This window comes from Motacilla alba, chromosome 3, assembly GCF_015832195.1.
Source record: "Motacilla alba alba isolate MOTALB_02 chromosome 3, Motacilla_alba_V1.0_pri, whole genome shotgun sequence".
NCBI lineage: Eukaryota > Metazoa > Chordata > Aves > Passeriformes > Motacillidae > Motacilla > Motacilla alba.
The window spans coordinates 25,088,131-25,108,441 of NC_052018.1; the positions used below are offsets into that span (position 1 = coordinate 25,088,131).

General features: G+C 35.8%; 1 protein-coding gene across 3 annotated transcripts in view; it reads right to left on the reverse strand.

Moving 5' to 3' along the window:
• COL21A1 (collagen type XXI alpha 1 chain) overlaps positions 1-20,311 on the reverse strand; it is a 126,198-nt gene that overhangs the window by 52,928 nt on the left and 52,959 nt on the right. For 2 of the 3 annotated variants that reach the window (XM_038133434.1, XM_038133433.1), the window contains 9 exons: positions 16,033-16,152; positions 14,043-14,594; positions 9,421-9,589; positions 9,071-9,287; positions 7,555-7,728; positions 6,524-6,601; positions 4,247-4,255; positions 2,711-2,794; positions 487-549 (listed from right to left, as the gene is read on the reverse strand). In XM_038133434.1, coding sequence (XP_037989362.1) covers positions 487-549; positions 2,711-2,794; positions 4,247-4,255; positions 6,524-6,601; positions 7,555-7,728; positions 9,071-9,287; positions 9,421-9,589; positions 14,043-14,594; positions 16,033-16,120 — 1,434 coding nt within the window. In that variant the 5' untranslated portion in view covers positions 16,121-16,152. Of the gene's footprint in view, positions 1-486; positions 550-2,710; positions 2,795-4,246; positions 4,256-6,523; positions 6,602-7,554; positions 7,729-9,070; positions 9,288-9,420; positions 9,590-14,042; positions 14,595-16,032; positions 16,153-18,800; positions 18,932-20,311 lie in introns of all 3 variants that reach the window. The other variant, XM_038133432.1, reaches the window with a different exon arrangement.

Sequence of the window (20,311 nt, forward strand, 5' to 3'; positions counted from 1 at the left end):
ACCCATTTAGAACTAAAAAAGATCTATTTTTTTTTAATTTTACATGCATATCTACATATTTTGATGGACTACTTGAGGTAGCCTACAAAGAAATTCTATGAACCAAGGGGAAAGCCCTAAAATATTAGATAGGATTTCAGGTGACCCAAAATACTTTCTAATGAACAAATTCTTAAGGAGCAAAGACTGAAGACAGTAACATAACTGCTACAAAAGTAATGCAAAGACCAACAGAAGCCCTCATAGCCTATTCTCTGCTTTACAACAGTACCCAACTCTAACATTTACGGTATTTTACCTTAAAACAGAAATAATATGATTGACATATTCATACAACAGTTACATAAAGTTAAATGACATACACAGTTTCAGAGAATGGAGACAAATTTGAAATTCAGATAATTTCAAAAATGTGGTGTCAGTGTTCCAAGTTTTTCTCCTGTTAGTTTTACATTTACAATATATGACTAAGTTTTTAGTACTCACAGGCTTACCATCTGGACCAGGCAGACCAGGATAACCATGATTCCCAGGCTGCCCAGGGTCACCCTATGGAGAAGCAATGTGTGAACACACAAAATATATAAGCATTTTTAAATTGTAAGAGTATTTTCAAATGAGCACAAAGAAACCTTAGCTCTAACACATTCAACACAACAGTCTCTACAAGTCCAGAGACCTACTATTGAGGAGCAATTTCTACAGTGAAAAAGAACTGGTTTTGGGGGGGAAAATTCTCCCCAACTTCTCCCCAACTTCTTGTGCAGTGTTTGGACAAGTGAATCCACACTTGGTTACAGCACAAGTTTAACTCATCAACTTAAAAGCCTTCTAGTCTTTTGGCCCTTTAATGAACAGAAATAGAAACACTTTTTATAAAATAGATGAAAAAAATCTTTAACAAAACTTCATTAATGAAGTAGTTATTTTCTGAAGAAATCTCTCATTTGCTTTAGCTGAGCCTAATTCTTAAGAATTAGAAGAATTCTTAAGAATTAGAAGAACTAAGAATAAAAGCACAAAAAAGGCAATGGCCAGGATTAAAACCTGCAAAATAATAAACTCCTCTCCACACACCAATTGCTGTTGAAAAAGATATTTTTTAGATTTCCTCTTAAAAGTCCTTTGCAATTATTTTGATAATCACTGTTACAGTAAGATTAACATAAAAGTTGCTTGCGAAGGCTTCATGCTTATGGTGAGAAAGCAGGAACTTAACACCCTACTCAGTATATCCTCCTAGAGTATTGACTTTCTCTACTTGTTTTACTAACAGCTTTGATTTGAACTCAGCAAAATCCAGTAAGACTTGACCTCTAAACCATTTTACTTCTGCAGGGGTGTTAAGCAGGTACTTATTTCTTCAGCCTGAACCATCAACAGACCTGTGGGTCAGTCACAGCCGCAGAATTGTTATAAACAGGGAGGACATTATAAGGGAAACAGGAAATTAGCTTTCAATGTGACTGTGAGAAACATAATTTCATATATAAACCACAGAAGTCTAATGCTGAACTAAGTGGAAGATAATATAGAATAATGTCTTTTTTGAAAAGCATAACAGTGATCATTTGCTAAGTTAGTAATAAGCAACACAGAATTATTGTTGTCCAAATTAAGAAGTCCAAGTTTGGGATTTGAGCGAAAACAATTTTGCTTTCAAATATACCATTTAAATGCAAAAATTTTTCCTTTTAACTTGAAAAGCTTAAAACATCAGTTACTTTACTTGTATTTTAAAATTGCTTTGATTTAATTCAATTTATTGTACTCCATTAATATCACAAACACAAAAATTAAGTTTAAATTCATATGGGTCTAGAGTCCAGTACTCAAAGGCTAGTAAATATATATTATAATTGAGACAACCTATTCCACCATAAATTGGCTTCCTTTTCACTTTCTGCAGACTTTTGTTTTAGGCACCATCTTGTCACCTGTATTATTCAATCATCCCCAAACAATATTACAATGCATCTACATTGTAAATGAAAAATTGCACATAATGCAATAGATATAGGTCATCTGAATTCTGAAATTTCACATTCCTTCATACTTTACAGGAAGTGGTTTTCAATTATTTTAAAATTACAACTACTTCGTTCTCTTTCCCTCTTTTTTTCTCTAAAGAAAATAAAAAAGATAAAAGACCACAGAAATTCTATTACATGAAACAATAATGATGATGTCTGTGTTGCAGATCTCAATTCCCTGATCAGAAGTCTTTTCCACTGTATCAAGAAGCCCTTTGATTTGAGGTAGCTACAGCATACAGTAACCTGTTTTATGATGGCAGCAGAGAAGGTTTTTATTCATTTGCTTAATGAAAGACAAGTGATTCAGGGTTTTCTTGTCTGCACTTACAAATAATTCTGTAAACACCGCTTAGCACAGTTCTTGAGAAAGATAATAAATCAAAAACTGGGGATTTGAGTTTGCCATGTAAGACTTCTGCAGCTCAAGGCTAGTTCTCATTTTAGTTCCTCATCAACACAGAAAGGAGGTCCCCAGCACAGCTAATGTGCAACTTACCCAGAATCATCTAGTTCATTCTTTTACAAAGAAGGAAGAAATCCCTCTCTCCATTAAAAGATTTTGTTAGAAAACAATTTCATCCTCAAACAATCAAAAGTGCAACATCATTTGCTGAAGAGTAACAGGGAAACACAGGTCATATACGCTCAACAAGACAGAACAGAGACTGACTTACTTTGGGGCCTGGAGGTCCTTGCTTTCCCGGTGGGCATATGCAGGGGGCAGGTGTTGAGCCTACATCACTGGGACCGTTCATGCACTACCAAGAGTGAAAACAGCCATCAGCACATACGCCAAAGGCAGCCAACAAGCATACTGGAACACGATGTGAAGCTGACCTTCCTTAGGCTGCCTTTCACTTAGGTCTTGGCATTCATTCCCTTGTTCAGCTGGAATTTCTGCTTATCTGAATATTGCTCTCCAACTACTTTTCATGCACGAAATCATTTTATCCAGAATAAAAATTTTAGAAGTAAGTACCGATATTGGGCTGATACCTGTAACTTTGTTTTGCACAAGTATTTTGTCATATAGTTTGAAAATTTTAAATCTTACAACATGAAAGATGCTTCTCCTAGCTAATCTATATTCATAATTTAAAGTGGGACCAAGTTCTCAAATATAACAATTTAATTTCAAAATGTGTAAAATTATGTAATGCATAATATGTATAGCACAAGGATCCCAACCATTGGCATGCTATCCTGCGCAGCCAGCCTGAAAAGAAGATAAACCCCAAGTCTCCTCTGTCCTAGGCATGTGTTCCAACTATGAAGCTACTTGAGGGGAGGCAGGACACAGCTGCCACCACTGACTCCTCAAGGTCACTAGTCCTGGTCCCAAGAGTGCCCATCCTGCAAAGACCATTAGGTGACCTCCTCCAAACCATGCTCCCTGCAGCACTAAACACTTAACCTTGGCAGATCACATAACCCTCTTGAATTTATTTCTTTTTTGTGATACTTACTTCTCACCATAAAGCCCCAAATGAAACCTCAGTGCTTTACTCAGGTAGGCAAGGGGAGAGCTACTAAATCAAATCTATTATAAGTACATCTCTACTAAAATCTATATGTTGAAGTTAGATTCAGTAAATCCTTTTTCACCCATCAACCCTAACCCAGCAAGTTCTTAGATGTTTGGAAAGGAAAAATTTAAGAATCCAAGCTAAAAATAAAAGATTTTTTTATTTATTATCTAAAACTTTCCATAGCATTTTACCCATATTTTCTAGAATAATGACACCTTTTAAGATGTTTCTTGACTGGAATTCTTTCTTGGGGTCAAATGATTGATCAAAACACAAACCAATGTTTCCTTTGCAATGGTACAAGGTTGGGAGTTACAGGTAAGGTTAGGGAAGTTGTCATATTAAGTCTTCACATAAGCTCTTGTTCAGAGAGCTCCCAAATGCAGGTAACAGCTACTGGACCATGCATATCCCCCACCCCCCTGCAAATAGCAGCAATTGAATTGAACTGGGGGAAAACATCAGACCAGTTATTCTAATACACATGTGTTTTTTCAGGAAAAAAAAAAATTAATTTGTCTACTGATTAGAGCTCAAGCAAGGGAAGTCCAGCACTCTTAAGCTTAGCGTATCTCTGTCCCCTTTTGAAAAAAAAGTGTGCATTACCTAGAATATTAACAAGCTTATAAAAACTCAAATACTACCTTAAAATGAGTTTGAGTAGTTTAGGATAGAGCCTACCTCTCCATTCTGAAACAAGAAGAAACACAGTTTAAGAGTACAGCAATATTTCTAAAAAGAAAATCCATTCATTTGGAAACACTATCAAAACCGATCATAACTCCTGAGCTGTAACTGTCAAGAAATTATAATTCAAATTTTTAGACTTTCTGAGACTTATGTACAGCTGCTATCAATGCTTATGAAATTAATTTAGTTAACTGTTTTGAAGGGTCTGTCAATGGGAGTTATCAGTAGCAGTTTTTGAAAGATAATGACAGAATACTAAACCATGTCAGTATTTACACACTAAATGTTTAGATTTGGGTCAAACCTTTTACCAGAAGTAACTTCTCATCAAAAATATGCTCTGCCTGCTTATTCATGTCAGAGAATGTATCAAAATATCTCTGAAATCTCTGCTCTCTGCCTGAAACCAGCATCTGGGAAAACACAGAGCAGCACCAAGGCAGCGCTGGCTTTTTCTTGCTTTCCTGTGACTGCATCAATTGATTTTTGTTCCAGTATCTGCAACACCACAGAACAAACCAACCCAAAATACTACAGCAGAGCAACCGCGAAATCTTCTGTCGTAATAGTTTAGTAGCCACCATTAGCCACACTGTCCCCAGGAGTATTCTAATGCACATAGTCACTGCAGATTTCATACACATCCTGTGGACACAGAAAGCTTCCTCTGTATTCAATTTTCAGCTTGAGCAAACCCTAGAGAAAGTTTTCATTTTCCACAGATCATAGAAGGAGCTTAAAATTACTATGCAGCTAGGTATCTCTGGGAAAGGTAATTAATTTGGTCTGTAATTAGTACATAAAGCCTCTGCTTATTTCAGGAACTCTGACACAACCACTCTCTGACAGAACACAACCACAAACCACATATTCCTCCTTGAAGATCATCCAAGATTTTTATTTTCGGAAGGAGTCCAGAATTTCATGGGTAAAGTCCAAATTTAATTTACAAAAACAGACAGGGAAACTAAAATGGCAAAAAACAATCTTTTGGCTTCAACTCTTTGATAAATTGCAGAGAACATATGCTATGAAAGACTTTTTAGCGTTTGCTTTCTTTATGCAAAATATTTTTCTTTTGATTACTTTTCATATCCTACTTTTAATTTTTACAGAGCAAAAAGATATGTGGTGCAGTTAAATAATAGTTAAATAAATACTTTCTTTTCTTCTAGATTCCAAGCTAATTTTACAAAAGTATTCCTGCACCTGTTAGTTCATGACACACAGAGTCAGAGTTCAGAACAGCTAATAATCCATTCACCTACTTGCTTCTTGATTGAAAGCTGAAAAAGTCCTGATAAGGATGCAATAGACACATTGGTCCCAAAGAAAAAGAAGAAAAACAGACTAGCTGGCAATACATGCCAGTCTGAAAAAAAAGAAAATCTGGATGCTGGAGATTCAATGGCTCTATTGTCAAACCAGCCAAATGATACTAAATCTAATCACAACATGAGGAATGTGGGTCTACGTAATAAGACACTGGCAGCTGATAATCTTTAGCTCAGTTTGTTTTAGCCACAAAGCAAATGAGATTATTTTGAATCTGTATGTTTAAATCAATCTCTTGCTTATGCTTTGAGATGGGAACTGAATGCTTAAATCCGGCTCTGCCAGTCATGATTGGTTTCCAAATCTGCTAGTATATGTCTTACATTGCAGTGCATAATTAACTGTAAGAGAACCAAGGGAGGGCCAAAGGGTGCCCATAACCTTGCTAACTGTGTTCATGAATCATAAAGTCTTGATTTTATTTCTGTCTTGTACTTTGTGAAATCATGGCAACATTTCAGATAATGGGATATTTACCCCAGACCTCGGCATAGATATTTCTAATGGGAGAAGGTGATTTAGAAATACAGGTTTGCTGATTATGTACCAAAATTTCACAGATTAAATGACCTGACAAGTAGCAAGGAGTGTGTCAGAAAAGTTCAAAAGTCATATTTAGAGAATTTTACACTGAAAAAACCTAGAAGTTTCGTTATTCTATAATGCTTAAAATATGAAATTTTAAGAGAGGATTCTGAGATTCTTCTACACTCATATATATCAAAAATGCACCATTAAATACTTAAACTAAAACAATTTGTAAAAAACTGTGAGAAAGTAAGGCTGAAACAAGGAAGGTCCGTAGCAAGCCTGTGTTTGCAACAGCTGAATCAATGGAGTTTAATCTATTTTAAAAATTCATTAAGTCAGCTCTAAACAGTGTTTTGTAAAAAAATGCCAAGTAGTCCTCTAAAGTTCATCTATCATACTCACAAATCCTGGGATCTCACAGACTGTTTCTCGATTATTTTGCTCTGGGTCACAGTATATTCGCAGTTTTTGTATATCAAACTGGAAATCAAAACATAAAAACTCTTTAGAGGTCTGTACATTCACTACAGTTATAAATCAATTAACTATACAGAAATATTTTTAGGCTACTCACAATGATTACTATGTGCAACCAATTAAACATACTGTAACAGAATTATTTAAATAAAAAAAATTTAGTATACAAAATAATCAATCCAAGAATTTTTTTAATAACAAAAATCACCATCCATATTCCCTGGGAATTAATCCAAACACATGCAGCATGAACTACACTGGCTGCCAATATCATTGAGGAAACAAGTTAGTAACACAGGCAAGCCCAGCCTCTTTCTTTTCACCTTAACAGACCTGGGAAGATGCTTCTACACAGACCTGCTCATGTTAGATATAAGATCAGGGAATTCTGGTGAAGCATCTGAAGACATCCCTAATGCTTTGTGTTTAGTATACAGTATAAATATTTAAAAAGCATCAAATAAAAACACTGGCAGGAGGTAAAAAAAAGTTTTTGCCATTCTGCTTTGTTGCTACATTCCAAAACAAAATGAAACCACTGTCAGTTTTTCTAGCATAAACTATTGTGACTGCAAAGCAAGGAGAAAGGAACTTGACCAAAATTTTCCTCTTTTACCAGCCTCACCCATACATACACTGATGGAAGGACATCATATGCAAATGTCAAGCAGAGGAAATTCCTTACTTTGAGACACTGCTTCCCAAATTCAGGCAACCACATTGCATCAATTTTGTCCTTGGAATCAGTGAGACCAGTTAAGCATCCATGTCACAGGATAGATCACTGCTGTTAAGTCTTCCTGACCATTTTTATTCTCTCTTAAGTATTAAATTTTGTATACTTAATTTCAGTCTACTCTAAGCTAGAAGAGTAGGCTCAAGGAAACAGAAGCCATCAATACAATGTTAACCTACAACAGAATTAGTGAATTATTGTACTTTTAGAATATGCCTACCTGTACCGTTTCCTCCTTTCCAGAATACTTTCCTATTTGAGTTAGGCCACTGATGTAAATACCTAAAACAGGATGTAATGGCTTTGTTTCAATTTCTTGGCCATCTATATACAAAGTTACAAAGTCTTCTGTTACTAAGAGACGAATTTGATGCCAGCCTTCATCAAACAATGTCTAAGAAAAACAAAGAAAACAGCATTGTTTAAAACAAAATGCCTTCAATTTAAATAATGATAAAACTGCACTTCAACAATCAAACTGTTGTTAATGGTTGAGATGATCAAGGCTGAAGGTTTTACATACAAATAATTCTAAACTATATAGTCAAATAAAGTATTGCCAAATAATATTGTAATTGAAAATATGACAATTGGTAATAATTAATTCCTATTTCAGAATTATTTTATAACTCACATAGTTTTGTTTGTTTTTTTTTTAGTTTATGACTGTGAACAAGTTCAAACCTGCATTTGTTAAAAATACGCAGCCAAAAGCCTATTCATCAGTATTGGTATAATGTCTCAAACACTTCAGATTATCAATTATGGTGAAAAAAATTGGTACTTGTGATAAATTGATAGGTGATAAATTATCATAAAGATTTATTAAATAAAAATGTTCATTAGGAGTGTATTGACATTTATACTTGTTTAGAGACACGCACGTCTAAAAAAGCCATGAAATTATTGTTCTCCATAATAGCAAGGCAGGCATGGAGAAACAAAAGCAAAGAAACAAACAAAACATGGAAGTTATGTTATCATGGTGAAGTTCATTGATACCTGGGACTGCATGAATAAGATTTATTTGTTTGTGCAGCTCCAAGAAATAGATAAATACAAATAGAGTGTTGACTTCAAACTGAATTTCCTAATGGTTTCCAGTAAATCAAGTTAAACACAGCTTCTTAACATGATAAAAAATTATTTCACTTACTAATAATTGTTAAATGGTAGAGGAAATTCGGAAAGAAAAAGCAAAAATTCTCCATCCAGTAACAGAAGAATAAAATGCCTCTACCTAGAAAAAGCTTAGTAGTTAAGACATATTCCTTGGATAGGAGTCCTTCCTTCACTGAGGATTTATTTTTAAAATTCCTTCAGCCTGATCTGGAGTCGGGATTTGAATGCAGGCCTCCCCTTCCCAGAAAAGTTGAACCCACTTGGCCATGAAGTGCTCCAGCAGCAAATCTTTCCCAGTCTGTCTGCTGAAATAGCCCTCTCTGATCATTTAAATAATACTCCCTGTGGCAGGAAGGGCAATCTCTGGGCTGCACATATTCCTGCTACAAATGCAAGAATAGGGTCATTCAATCTCCAATCCTCTGCCTCATCTGCAGATAAGACAATCTTTCTTACAAGAATTGAATACTCCACTGGAAATTACTGAAGAAAGACTGAAAGACAACCTTCAGATTGTACTAAAAAACAATAAAACTGGTTCGCTCAAAGAGGGGAATAGTGGATTAATATGTGCTTAAAGAAGTATTCCAGCATGATAGTGACATACTCCTTACCTTTACATGAGGTGCAGCAAATGTAATAACTTGTGTGCCATTTATTAAACTTGTTGTAGTGAATGATAATGTTTTCTCTTCTCCATTAACAGTGACTGCTATCTGTGGTCTCTTATCTAGACTCAGGATTCTCCACAAATCCCATGTCTTTTTTACTTTAAATCTTTGAGTGGAAACAAACACATAGGATGGAGGGAGACCTTCTGGAAACACATTCCTAAATAAGGGGAAAGAGTGGAAAAAACAAGACAGTACTTGAACATTCATATAAATCTTAAAATAAGTCCTTCTCATTTAAGGAAACAAAAAAAAATTACTGAATATAGAAGTACATTTATAAAATTCAATACCTTGTTAATTCTGAGAGGTCAACACGAGAGGTTACTTCATAAGCTTTTGCATTAGTGGTTGATATTTGAATTCTCTTTTTAACTTTTTTCTTCACACCTAATCCTACAAGAATGTCAAATCCTTTTTCATCTCGAGCTGCCACTGGAATTCTTGTTGGACAAACAGATTCTGAAAAGTAATAAATGCAAGGACAGTCCAAAATATGACTTCAGACTTCCAAGAAAAGTAGCCTCCCACCCAACTAATTTTTTTATCTGCCTCTCAAGAGATGAAAAGAGAACTGAGAACTGACAGTTAAGTACAACATGAGAAAAGTGGTTTGCAGGATCCTCGGGAACTTAAAGCAAGAATATTAAGATATCATATTTTAATGCAATTACACTCACATACTATTTTGAATTGTCACTAATTGTATGTCACTAATTGTAGTTAAAGAGTATTACAGTATCTGGCTAATAAATATATTGAACTTCATTTTAAAAATTGCATGGTTCCAAAATTAAATAAAATTATACATATTAATTTCCAAAATGAACTAACAATTTGAATTCAGCATTCTTCCCAACTATAAAATCAGTTTGCAAATGGAAAAAGTTAAAATTATCTCTGACTTTTATTTTCATTTTATTTAACTCAAAATGGACTCTGAGCTGTTTTGTCTGTTAAACTGAAATCTGTTTGAAGTTATTCTCAATGGAAAAATAGAGTGTGTGATATATTTTCTGTGGCAATCTAAGTTTTCTCAAATGAAAAAAAAAAAGAAAAGAAAAAGAGATAGGACAGTGAAACTTAATCCTAAAACAAACATTAGGGTAACAAATCAATAAAAAAGAAAGTTTTTTGTTTTATTAAAATTATGCTAAACTGCTTAAAATAAATATCATTATTCATTTCCTACTGTTTCTTCAGAAAAGCAGCAGCTCATAGACAGGGAAGAGGTTAGGAATACATTCCAATGAAGGGGTAGACAGTTCTCCAGTCTTCATCTGGACCAGCCATGGGCTGGAGAATTCCTGTCTCTGTGCCAGGGAATTACCAGCTCAAGGTCTAGACTGGCTTCTTTTCACAGTATGAGAAACACTGCATGACTTTCCTTTCTGACCAACCCCAGGGCAGTCAGAAGCTCCCCCATTCTGGTGAGGGAGGCAGGATATATATGCTCCAAGAAAATTCTGCTAATTTTCTGTACAATCTGTCTGTCAAGGGAAAGGACAATCGTACTTGGGGCAGCAGCAAGAAGCCACACAAACTCCCCTAAGTTTTCTTTTCCTCTCCACAGCAAAATGACACCTGACTTCCAAATTAAAAATAAATTATCCATCTATTCTACAAGAAGGAATTGCAAGAACTCTGCAGACATTTTGGAAATTAAAATGTCTGCATCCTGAATGCTTTCAAAGAAAAACAATACAAAGTCCAACCAAACATTCCCTCTCATTCTTCTCAAAACACTGATTTAAGGCAACATACTTATGCTATTAAGTAAGAGTAATAGTGTTTTTTTCAGGTTTCTTCAAGGGTGCATTGTTATCATGGAACTATTTTCTAAACTCATTTATAGCAAAGATGGATAATGGTCACATCATAATTAACAGAGATTACAGATAATCACATACAAATACACTGACAAGTATAGGGTCTCCTATCAGTTAGAATACTACAAATTTGGTGTAAAATCAAAAACTAAAGGCAGAAATAGGAATACTTTATATAAGAGGGCCATTATTATGGATCAGAGCCAAAATAACTGTTCCAAACCAATACCAACCAAACAAATTAAGCATGTGTAAAATTACACATTAGGAAATTATTTTTTGTTTCCAGCAGCACATTGGTGAATTACATAAAAAATTCCCAGCCAGGTAGATCCTTTCTGGGCCCTCTATTTTGATAAATAACTGAGCCCTTATACAACAGGCAGAAATTAGTGGCAAAATTTAGAGCTATTTTCCATTGGAAATGAAGTTGTACTTCTAGTCCATAGTACCAGTCTCTTCAACTCTCTAGCCTTTTCTAAAATCTTGCTTCCTTTTAGTGTTTTTACATAGTTTTCAGATGCTTATTTTCCTTCCTTAAGCATAAAATAACTTTATGATGTTAAATCCCAGTATCTGGGACAAAGCAACTTTTCTCTGTATTCTCCAGACAAACTTCTGAGGTCTGCACTGGTTTTTCTTTCTAAATGCATTCCTGAGACACATTTTTTTTTTGGTTTTTTGGCTATAGAATATTGATAGTACAGGAACATTTGACTTTAAAAATAAATAATAAATATTAAATATTCCTTAAATATTTGATTCAGTTCTGTCTGACAGGTTCATGAAGTCTTTATTCCCCTGATGTACTCTAAAACAAACACTAGAGTCTCCAAAAGGCACAATAGACACCACCTGCAAGTCTGTTCCTAAGAGCAATACTTGCTCCAAGAACCACCAAACCTCAGTCTTCATTGTCCAGAAAGGAAATACTGCCCCTAAGGCCTTTTTGTTTATATTTTTACTTCAGAATGGATTTTAAAACTTCATAGAGCAAAAGCTAGCATTTTTTAGACATTTACACAAAGACCATGAAGAGAGAATTGCTAAATTTTCAGGCAGTTTCATGGGGTTGATCACAGCCAACCCATTGATGCTTGGTCCTCATGGAACTTCCTCTTCTTCAGTCAAATCTTAATAACACGATAATCAGTAAATAAATAAATCAATAAATAAAAAAATAATGCACAACTTAGCAATAAAAATTCCAGTTTATCAGTCTTGGAGTTCACCTGCTAAAACATTGTGGTTAGAAATGAAGCTGCCAAGTGGCTTTGATTGCTCTGCCAGAGAAGCATCTAAATGCTAAAGCAAGGGAAGTGCACAATGTAAGGGAGACAAAGCAAAGGGTCACTTCAAGTGAAAAAGTAAGTACACTTTGTATAAATAGTCAACATTCACAGATTACTGCTGTAAATCATGTGAAATACCACAGATGAATTTTAAAGGATACTAGTTAACTTGTTGCTGAAAACTGAAAATCCATCTTGATGAAATATAACAGCACTTCTTCTAAAACTTTAGTCAAAGAAAATATCATGTTTATTTAGGGGAATTTCTCCCTGCATGAAGTTCTATTAAAGAATTTAGCTCCATTTAGCTGATTTAATTTTTGGACTGACAACCTTACTACATCAGCCACAAGGAATTACTATGATTTTTGTTTAATGGAGCAAGAAATAAACACTAATATCCTCAAAAAAGCATCACCATATTTTTTCAATGAAGTTGATACTCAAAGTGAGAGCAAACAAATCTATTTTTCACTCTTACTAAGTACAGAAATATGGTAAAACTGAAATATGTCTTGCATCAATTCTTGATGCAACATGTACAAAATACCACTGACATACTGGAGTCTGAGTGATAAATTTTAGGAGCAATTTGCTATCTTTTTTAATACATAAAAGAAAGCCATTGTTTTACAAAATTTCAGAAAACTCAATGCAGTAATGCTGTTAAAAGAGTCACTTTACAATGTTGGTCTTCACTAACTCTTCTATAAAATTCTTCTAAGAAACATCATAACTGCTTGCTACAACTCCAGACACCTATACCACTCCCATGAGCCCCTACCTGTGTATGCTGTGTCCTGCTCTGAGGCCACAACATAAGAGGGATGTGGACCTGCTGGAGCAAGTCCAGAGGATGCCACAAAGTTAATGAGAAGGCCGGAGCCTCTCTCCTGTGGAAAAAGGCTGAGAAAGTTGGAGATGCTTAGCCAGGAGAAGAGAAGGGTGTGGGGACACCTTAGGGCAGTCTTCCAGTACCTAGAGCAGTCTTACAAGACACCTGGAGAGGGACTTTTCAGAAGGGTGTATAGTGACAGGACAAGAGGGAATGGCTTTAAACCAAGGAGGGTAGGTTTGGATTAGATATTAGGAAGAAATTCTTTATAGTCAGGGTGTTAATGCATTGGAACAGGTTGCCCAGAGGAGTTATGGATGCCTCATCCCTGAAAGTGTTCAAGGCCAGGTTGGATGGGGCTCAAAGCAACCTGATCTACTGAAAGGTGTCCCTGCCCATGACACGGGGGGTTGGAACCAGATGATCTTTAAGGTCCCCTACAATCCAAACCACTCCACAATTCTATGATTTTTGCCAGGAGTCTTACTTCTGGATTTTTCAATACATGCTAGAAGTATGTATTCAGAACAACTCTTGTTGTAATGCCAGGCTGTCCTCTCACCTCCCTAGAAGAAATGCTGGATTGTGCGTAAGTATCAGCTGCAACTAGGAAATCAATAAAGTAAACTCTAGATTCTTGCACTATGAGAATTGCTAAAGTATTTTAGTGTTTTTAAACCTTATCAATGAAAATAAATTTGGGCTTAGGGTAAGAGGATACATACTGAAATTAAACACATACTGTGTTAAACCACCATCTCTTTCCCAAATATACCTCTTTGCTTGACAGAGAAAATAACATTTTGGGAGGAATTTCCACAAACAAGATCAAAAAGAAAGAAGATCATAGTAAAGAGTATCAGGTCCCTTAGGTTACATTAATCATGCATTCTGCTTGTGATATTAAAAAATATATGTACAGAACTACATTTTGCACACCTAAAATATTTTATACTCACCTTCACAGAGTTTCTGTTTTATAACTTCTTTAATTCTTGATATTGCAATATAGTCTTCAACATAAAATACATAAGTTGATGAAGGTTTATTTGCAATAGCTTTAAGTTCATCCTCCTCAATTTCTGAGCCAACACCAATTGCAAACAAAGTGATCTTATTTTTCCTTGCTTCTGCTGCTACATCTTTGACTTCATCTTGGGACTTTCCATCAGTGAGAACTACTGCTATTTTTGTTAAAAATCGTGAAGATTTTGCAAAAAGATGGTCAAAGGCAAACTGAATAGCTCTTCCTGTTCTTGTATTTCCTCCCAGATAGTGTATGGACTCCATTTCCCTGATGAGGTTCTCAGTGGATTCATGAGTTCCGAGGGGAATTTCAAGTACAGGGTAATCACTGTACTGGACAACTCCAACTTGAATAAACTTTGGCCCTATGTCAAAATTTCTTGTAATATTGACAAGCCAACTTTTGATTATTTCAAAGTTTTCTGGGCCAACACTGTAAGAGCCGTCCAGGATAAAAACTAAATCTGCCGGAGCAGTTCGGCAACCTAAAAAAAAAAATTCAAACAAATATTTTAATCAACACTTTCCCTTTCTTCCTCCACAGTAAATATTTTTCTTATCAATTAGTGTTTATATTAGGATCTATACTGACATATGCATTCAGCTGAAAAAAAAAATAACACAGTTCATCAGGGCAAACTTGTGTAAGATTGTGTAAGCTACACAGATCCAACTTGGTACCAGAAAGCCACACCATTTTCTGGTTTTTACATTAGCTCCAGAAACAACTATTAAAAATTCTGGAATTCAGCTCCTTAGCTGGCAAATGCATTCTATTCAATAAACAGAGAGTGGCATATATTGGATCTTTTCATATCTCATCTGCAGAGATGATAAACATAAAAACTCCTTTTTGTTAGCAAACCAAGTACACTGCAGAGGAAGGCTATAGCCTGAATACTCCAGAATCCTTTTGCAAATACCTTTTAATTGACTTTGGACACTGCTACATGGCATTTACAGAACTAGTATTATAAAATCCTGAGTCTCAATTGAATGTTGCTGCTAGCATATTCTGATTTTTACAGAAGAAAAGTATTCAGTGAATGAGCTCAACCTCCAGAATATAGAATCACATAAGCATTTACTAACTACCTGTAACTGCATGATGACTTAGGCATGGATTCAGCTCTCCTAGCTGTAGTCATGAACTTGGTTTTTAGACGAAGTTGCCAACTACAGGCCATGGACAGACACAAGCATTTTCATAGGAAAGTCCTTCCATGTTACATGCCCATTCTCAGATAGAGAGTGTAACTTTCTAAAGGAGGGAATCACCTTCCATTGACTGTGAAAGAGGTTTTGATAACTGACACGAGGTGCCAAGGACATGGCCAAAAGCAGGAGGGATTATTTTGATCTCATGGCACATGAGACCATGAGGCTTCCTGTCCTTTTGTTTTCTGAAAGTCTGCAGCTCCACCACAGGAAGGAGAGCTTTGCCTTACCCTGAAATTTGCCTATGGACACTTCTGATCAAGACAAGATTTCACCCTCCTTGAGAGCAAGTGATCACAATCTGCTGGAGAAATGCTAACTGGAGTTAGCTTCCTCTCACAGAACCTTTATTCTTCTTTATTTAGTTTCTCACATAACACTAAGCTATTCAGAACATGACTTCTGAAGCAATGAAAATGCAAATACTCAAGACTCAATTTTAAATCAAGACTGAAGGTTTACAGCTCCATCTGCCACCCTGGGCATTTCCAAGACACAAGTAAAGACATTCCCCTCCTAATGAAGAAATAAGATATTTAAGCTTTTTTTATTTTATTTGTATATTATTGGATTTTCACCAGGAAAATTATATTGGAATAAAATCACTATCAACAGAAGGGTACACGTGAACACCAAAATGGATATTAAAAATTCGAGGCATGCTTTGAAGTTACACTTATCTGAAATGCAAAAATTAAGACCTACTTGCTCTTGTTTCACCATCTTCAGCTGAGATATAATCATGAAGTAGCAGAACTAACAGCATCTGAAAAAATGTTACAATCTGTGCCATGTGTATTTTATTCTCAAGGTCTTGATACAAAACTAGATGGGGAAAAAATGAAAAGAAAATACAGTGTTATTGTATTACCAAAAAAAAATCCAAGCTTCTGCAGTTTTAAAACTGTTCTGGAACATCTCTGAATCAAATCTGTAAGACCAGAAGTGGCCACTCTTCAATGAACCATGGACTCAAAAAGTGTCAGTCATGTAAGCCCAAAATTGAGATTCTAAACTCAACAACACTCACCAGCCTTTTTACAGAAGCTCAGTTTTCACCAAGGTGCATTTATACACTTCTCCTGCTAGGCACATTCACAAGTAGGTTACATTCCTAGTCCAAACACTATCCCACTATCCCACTCTGTAGCCATTATCAAAAGACATTACCAAAAGATCCAAAATACGGCAAGCGTTTATGCATTACTGGTTGGGAGGTGCTACTTCAGTCTCAGCCCCACACCTGGCCTCTTCAGGGCGTCTGGGGCAGTTCCCACTCCTCTGCCCCAGGACTGAGACTGACACCAGCAGCCAGGGTCTCAGCAAACCCCAGCCCCTCCCCAGCAAAGCCAAGCCCTGCAGACAGTGTATTGCAACATCCAGGATTACATATATCTTCAATTTTTGATTTTTTTTCCTTTGTTTATGTCTCCTTTGCTATCATGGTTTATGAAATATAACCCCACATCAAGCAAACACGCAATTTAAGTCTCATATTGCTGTTAAAAATATTATTTGACTAATTTAATTAAGCAAGATTTATTTATTATGCTTAATGAAAAGAAGGTATCATACTGGTAAAAGATACATTTTTGGAGTACTGTATTAGAGATCCATTAATTTCAAGACTGTGAAAGAAAGTATACTGAATCTCTTTTGTATTCTCTCATCTCATCCTTCAATGTAAAATGCAATTTTCAGGGTGAATTCATTTCACTGCAGAGCAGTCAACTTCTAGGAAATTCTACTCCCACCTAATGTAATTCCCCAAAGTTAATAAAGCAACACTATAATTATTCTCTTATTAAATCTCTCCTTCAGATTACAGGTAATTGCAAAGTAGAGCCATATTTTGTTATTCATATTACCTTGTATCAGAATAGGTAAGAAATCAGACACACCTTGGAGTCTAGGGGATAGGACATAGGATCCAGAACTTTTCCAGTTCTGCTACACAAATACCTTCATTCAAACAGATTAAGTGGCAGGTATTTATTCCAGCTATTTGGAAAAGGATCTATTTTAAACTATGAAACTGTGTATAAGTACTAGGCTTGTAATACATAAAAGAATATTACCATAGTAGAGTTGGACAATTTACATAGATCATTTGATTTGTTGGTGGTTTGTACTATTGATCATTCTAAAATCTCTTGCAGCCTTTTCCATGGCAACGTTTTAAGTATAAACCAAAATAAATGTTTAGTAGGCCAAAATTGACTTATTAACAAAAAACAAAAGGATAAAACCAGAGCTTAAGCAACCAGATGAGGATTCCAATGCTCAATTTACTAGAAAGAAAATAATATTACTGCACTGCACTTTTAACAGTCAAAAAGAGATGCCAAGCCAACAACTCCAGAGACCTAGCTGCTGCATCTTATCAACACAGTAGTTATTGAACAGGCAACAAAAGTGTATTTGAAACTTACAGAAACACCACCCAATCCAGGAATAAATATTTTAAATAAAACTTTTGGCCTCTGTCTTTTTCCAAATTTTTCCTAGTGATTAGTTTGTGGTTTTACCAAACATAACCAGGAAAACACATAGAACTGCTTTCCCACTTCTCAGTTATACCAAACCACTTTTAACATATGGAAGTCAATATAGGAGAAATTCATACAGGGTTACTAAATAAATACACAGATGCTGCAGCCAGCTGAAGTAAAGGGTGGCAGACTGAGCGAGTATTAGAGGAGAAATAGCACACATACTTTTCAAGGCATTCTCATAGTTGTTTACTTTTTCCGCTTTAAAAGGGACAGAGTCTCGCAACCAACCCCAGGCTTTGTAACTCTGGTGATGCATATGGTAGCTGGAGCAAACACTTGGCTATCTCCCAGCTCCACCAAATTGTTTAAATTAAAGCCACAAGATTTAATAAGGTATTAACTGAGACAGGATACTGGGTTGGGTGGACCCTTACTGTGACTCATTATGGCCATTCTTTCCACTGTATGCTTTTTATCTTGGTATTTTATATGCCAGCTTGATAGCAAAAGGGATGTTAGAGGGAATGGGAACAGGCCTCTAAGGAAAACTGCCTATCTCAGACAGAGGGAAAATAAACAGCTTATGTAAAAGGCTGCTGCTCTGAGCTCCCAAAATGAGGGGCTGTAGAACACACACAATATATCTGAGTGATTTGAATCAAGACTCAGGCAAATTTCTCTGCATCTGAGTGTAAACAAAAGGTAAGGTCCTAGCAGTGCTACTAAACATCAGACCCTTGAACCAATGGGGTAGTAGTGTAAGATCCAGTTCTCCAAAAGGGGAGTTCACAAAGTATTATTTCTGTCTTCACCAAACATAGGAGAGAAAGATGGCACAATAAAACCTGGCTACATCAGCCATACTCTATGAGAGCATGCTCAGAGACAGGTGATAGCCTCCCCCACGCACATTCACTGTTTGTTGGGCACAGGAGGAAAACTCAATGAAGTTTGGAAACCGGTGACAAAACAACTCACCCACATGCTGTCACTGTAGGCAGCCTTAACCAACTGGACAGTTCCTGCAACTTATTTCTTGCTTTCTTCTGGCCACAGCAATTTTGCCGTGCAGCACCATTTGCACCAACAGGGCCACTGAACTCTGCTGACTGGGAAGAGAATGGAACTCATATTTCCTATACAGTGGAAATGTGGTACAGCCATTACTGAAACAAACAGCCTCTACTTGATTTTCAAACTAATTCAAGACTGTCAGTGTGTTACAGATGCAAAAGCATGCAATTCCCAGAACAGCTTTGCTGCACAGATGTTCAAATGACAGAGGTTCACATGACACAGAGGTTCAAATGACACCTCCTCTGCATGCACAGCAGAATAATTTCACATCCAATTTAAGTTTTCAGTAGAAAATTTATGCATCTAAGCAGATTAGGTAGTATTTCCACCTTGCATTTATTATGCCTAAAAGTAGCACCTTCCGCATCTCAAAGGGCAGTTTACTGATGCAGTCTTTCCACAGCAATTTTTCCAGTGCCCAGACAAATATATCATATTATTCTTTTCATGAATACTCTCTGAGGAAACTTTCCATTTAGAGCAATTTGGAATCTTACAGAATCAAACATATTTGCTCTTCAGTGCAATTCTGCACCATTCAAATTCATAGAGAGATTTCTTCTTTCCGAAAACTTCTGGCTTCTCTGCTGCATGAAGATTTCTTGCTGAAGAACTACACTGAAAGGAAGAGTTTATTCCTTCACTTCTTCTCACTGCTAGTTACTGCCTAAGAAGAAAGTCAGGAAGGGTATGGTTTTAACCTTTTCCAGCATTCTGAGAAAATAACCAGACTAAAGGTTATATATATTAGCTAGCTTTCCAAGAATAAGTTAACACTTCTCTCATATTGCATCACTGCATAAACCTCTCATAATTCAGCTAGAGATGATTAAGTTTGGTGTACAAAGGGCCAAGTATGAAGACATTACAACAATAATGACTGAAAGGACATACAGAAGATTATTTGCATTTTCAAAATTTATGCAATACTACAGGAGCAGCAAGAAAAAGAAACCTTGAAAATCCTGATTAATATGCATTAAGTAATGTAGAAAAGTAATGCAATGTTTCATCACCATGTTTTTATATTTTCTCCCTTCATTTTCAGAATTAATGGAATTTGCAAATAAAATGTTTGGGCAATGTACATTTAGCTATTTATTTCTATCTCTACCTAATATTACCAGTCCTCTGAATTCAAAAAGTCTATGAGTCTAAGTCAGCTTCTTTTATCAAGTAATTCATCTGAATCTGTATTTATTTCCACTTGGATTTCAGTCCCATTCTGCATTCATGTTTTCCACATATTGTTCCTATTCATTTGTTTTTCTTGGTGGGCACAACTGATGAGGTTGTTATACTTGCAAACATTTAAAATAACAGCATTTCCTGGGAAGGGTGAGGCTGTAAAGATATGATTAATTTAAGCTTGGTTTGCACCTACACACATATACATAAATGCAAGATTGCCT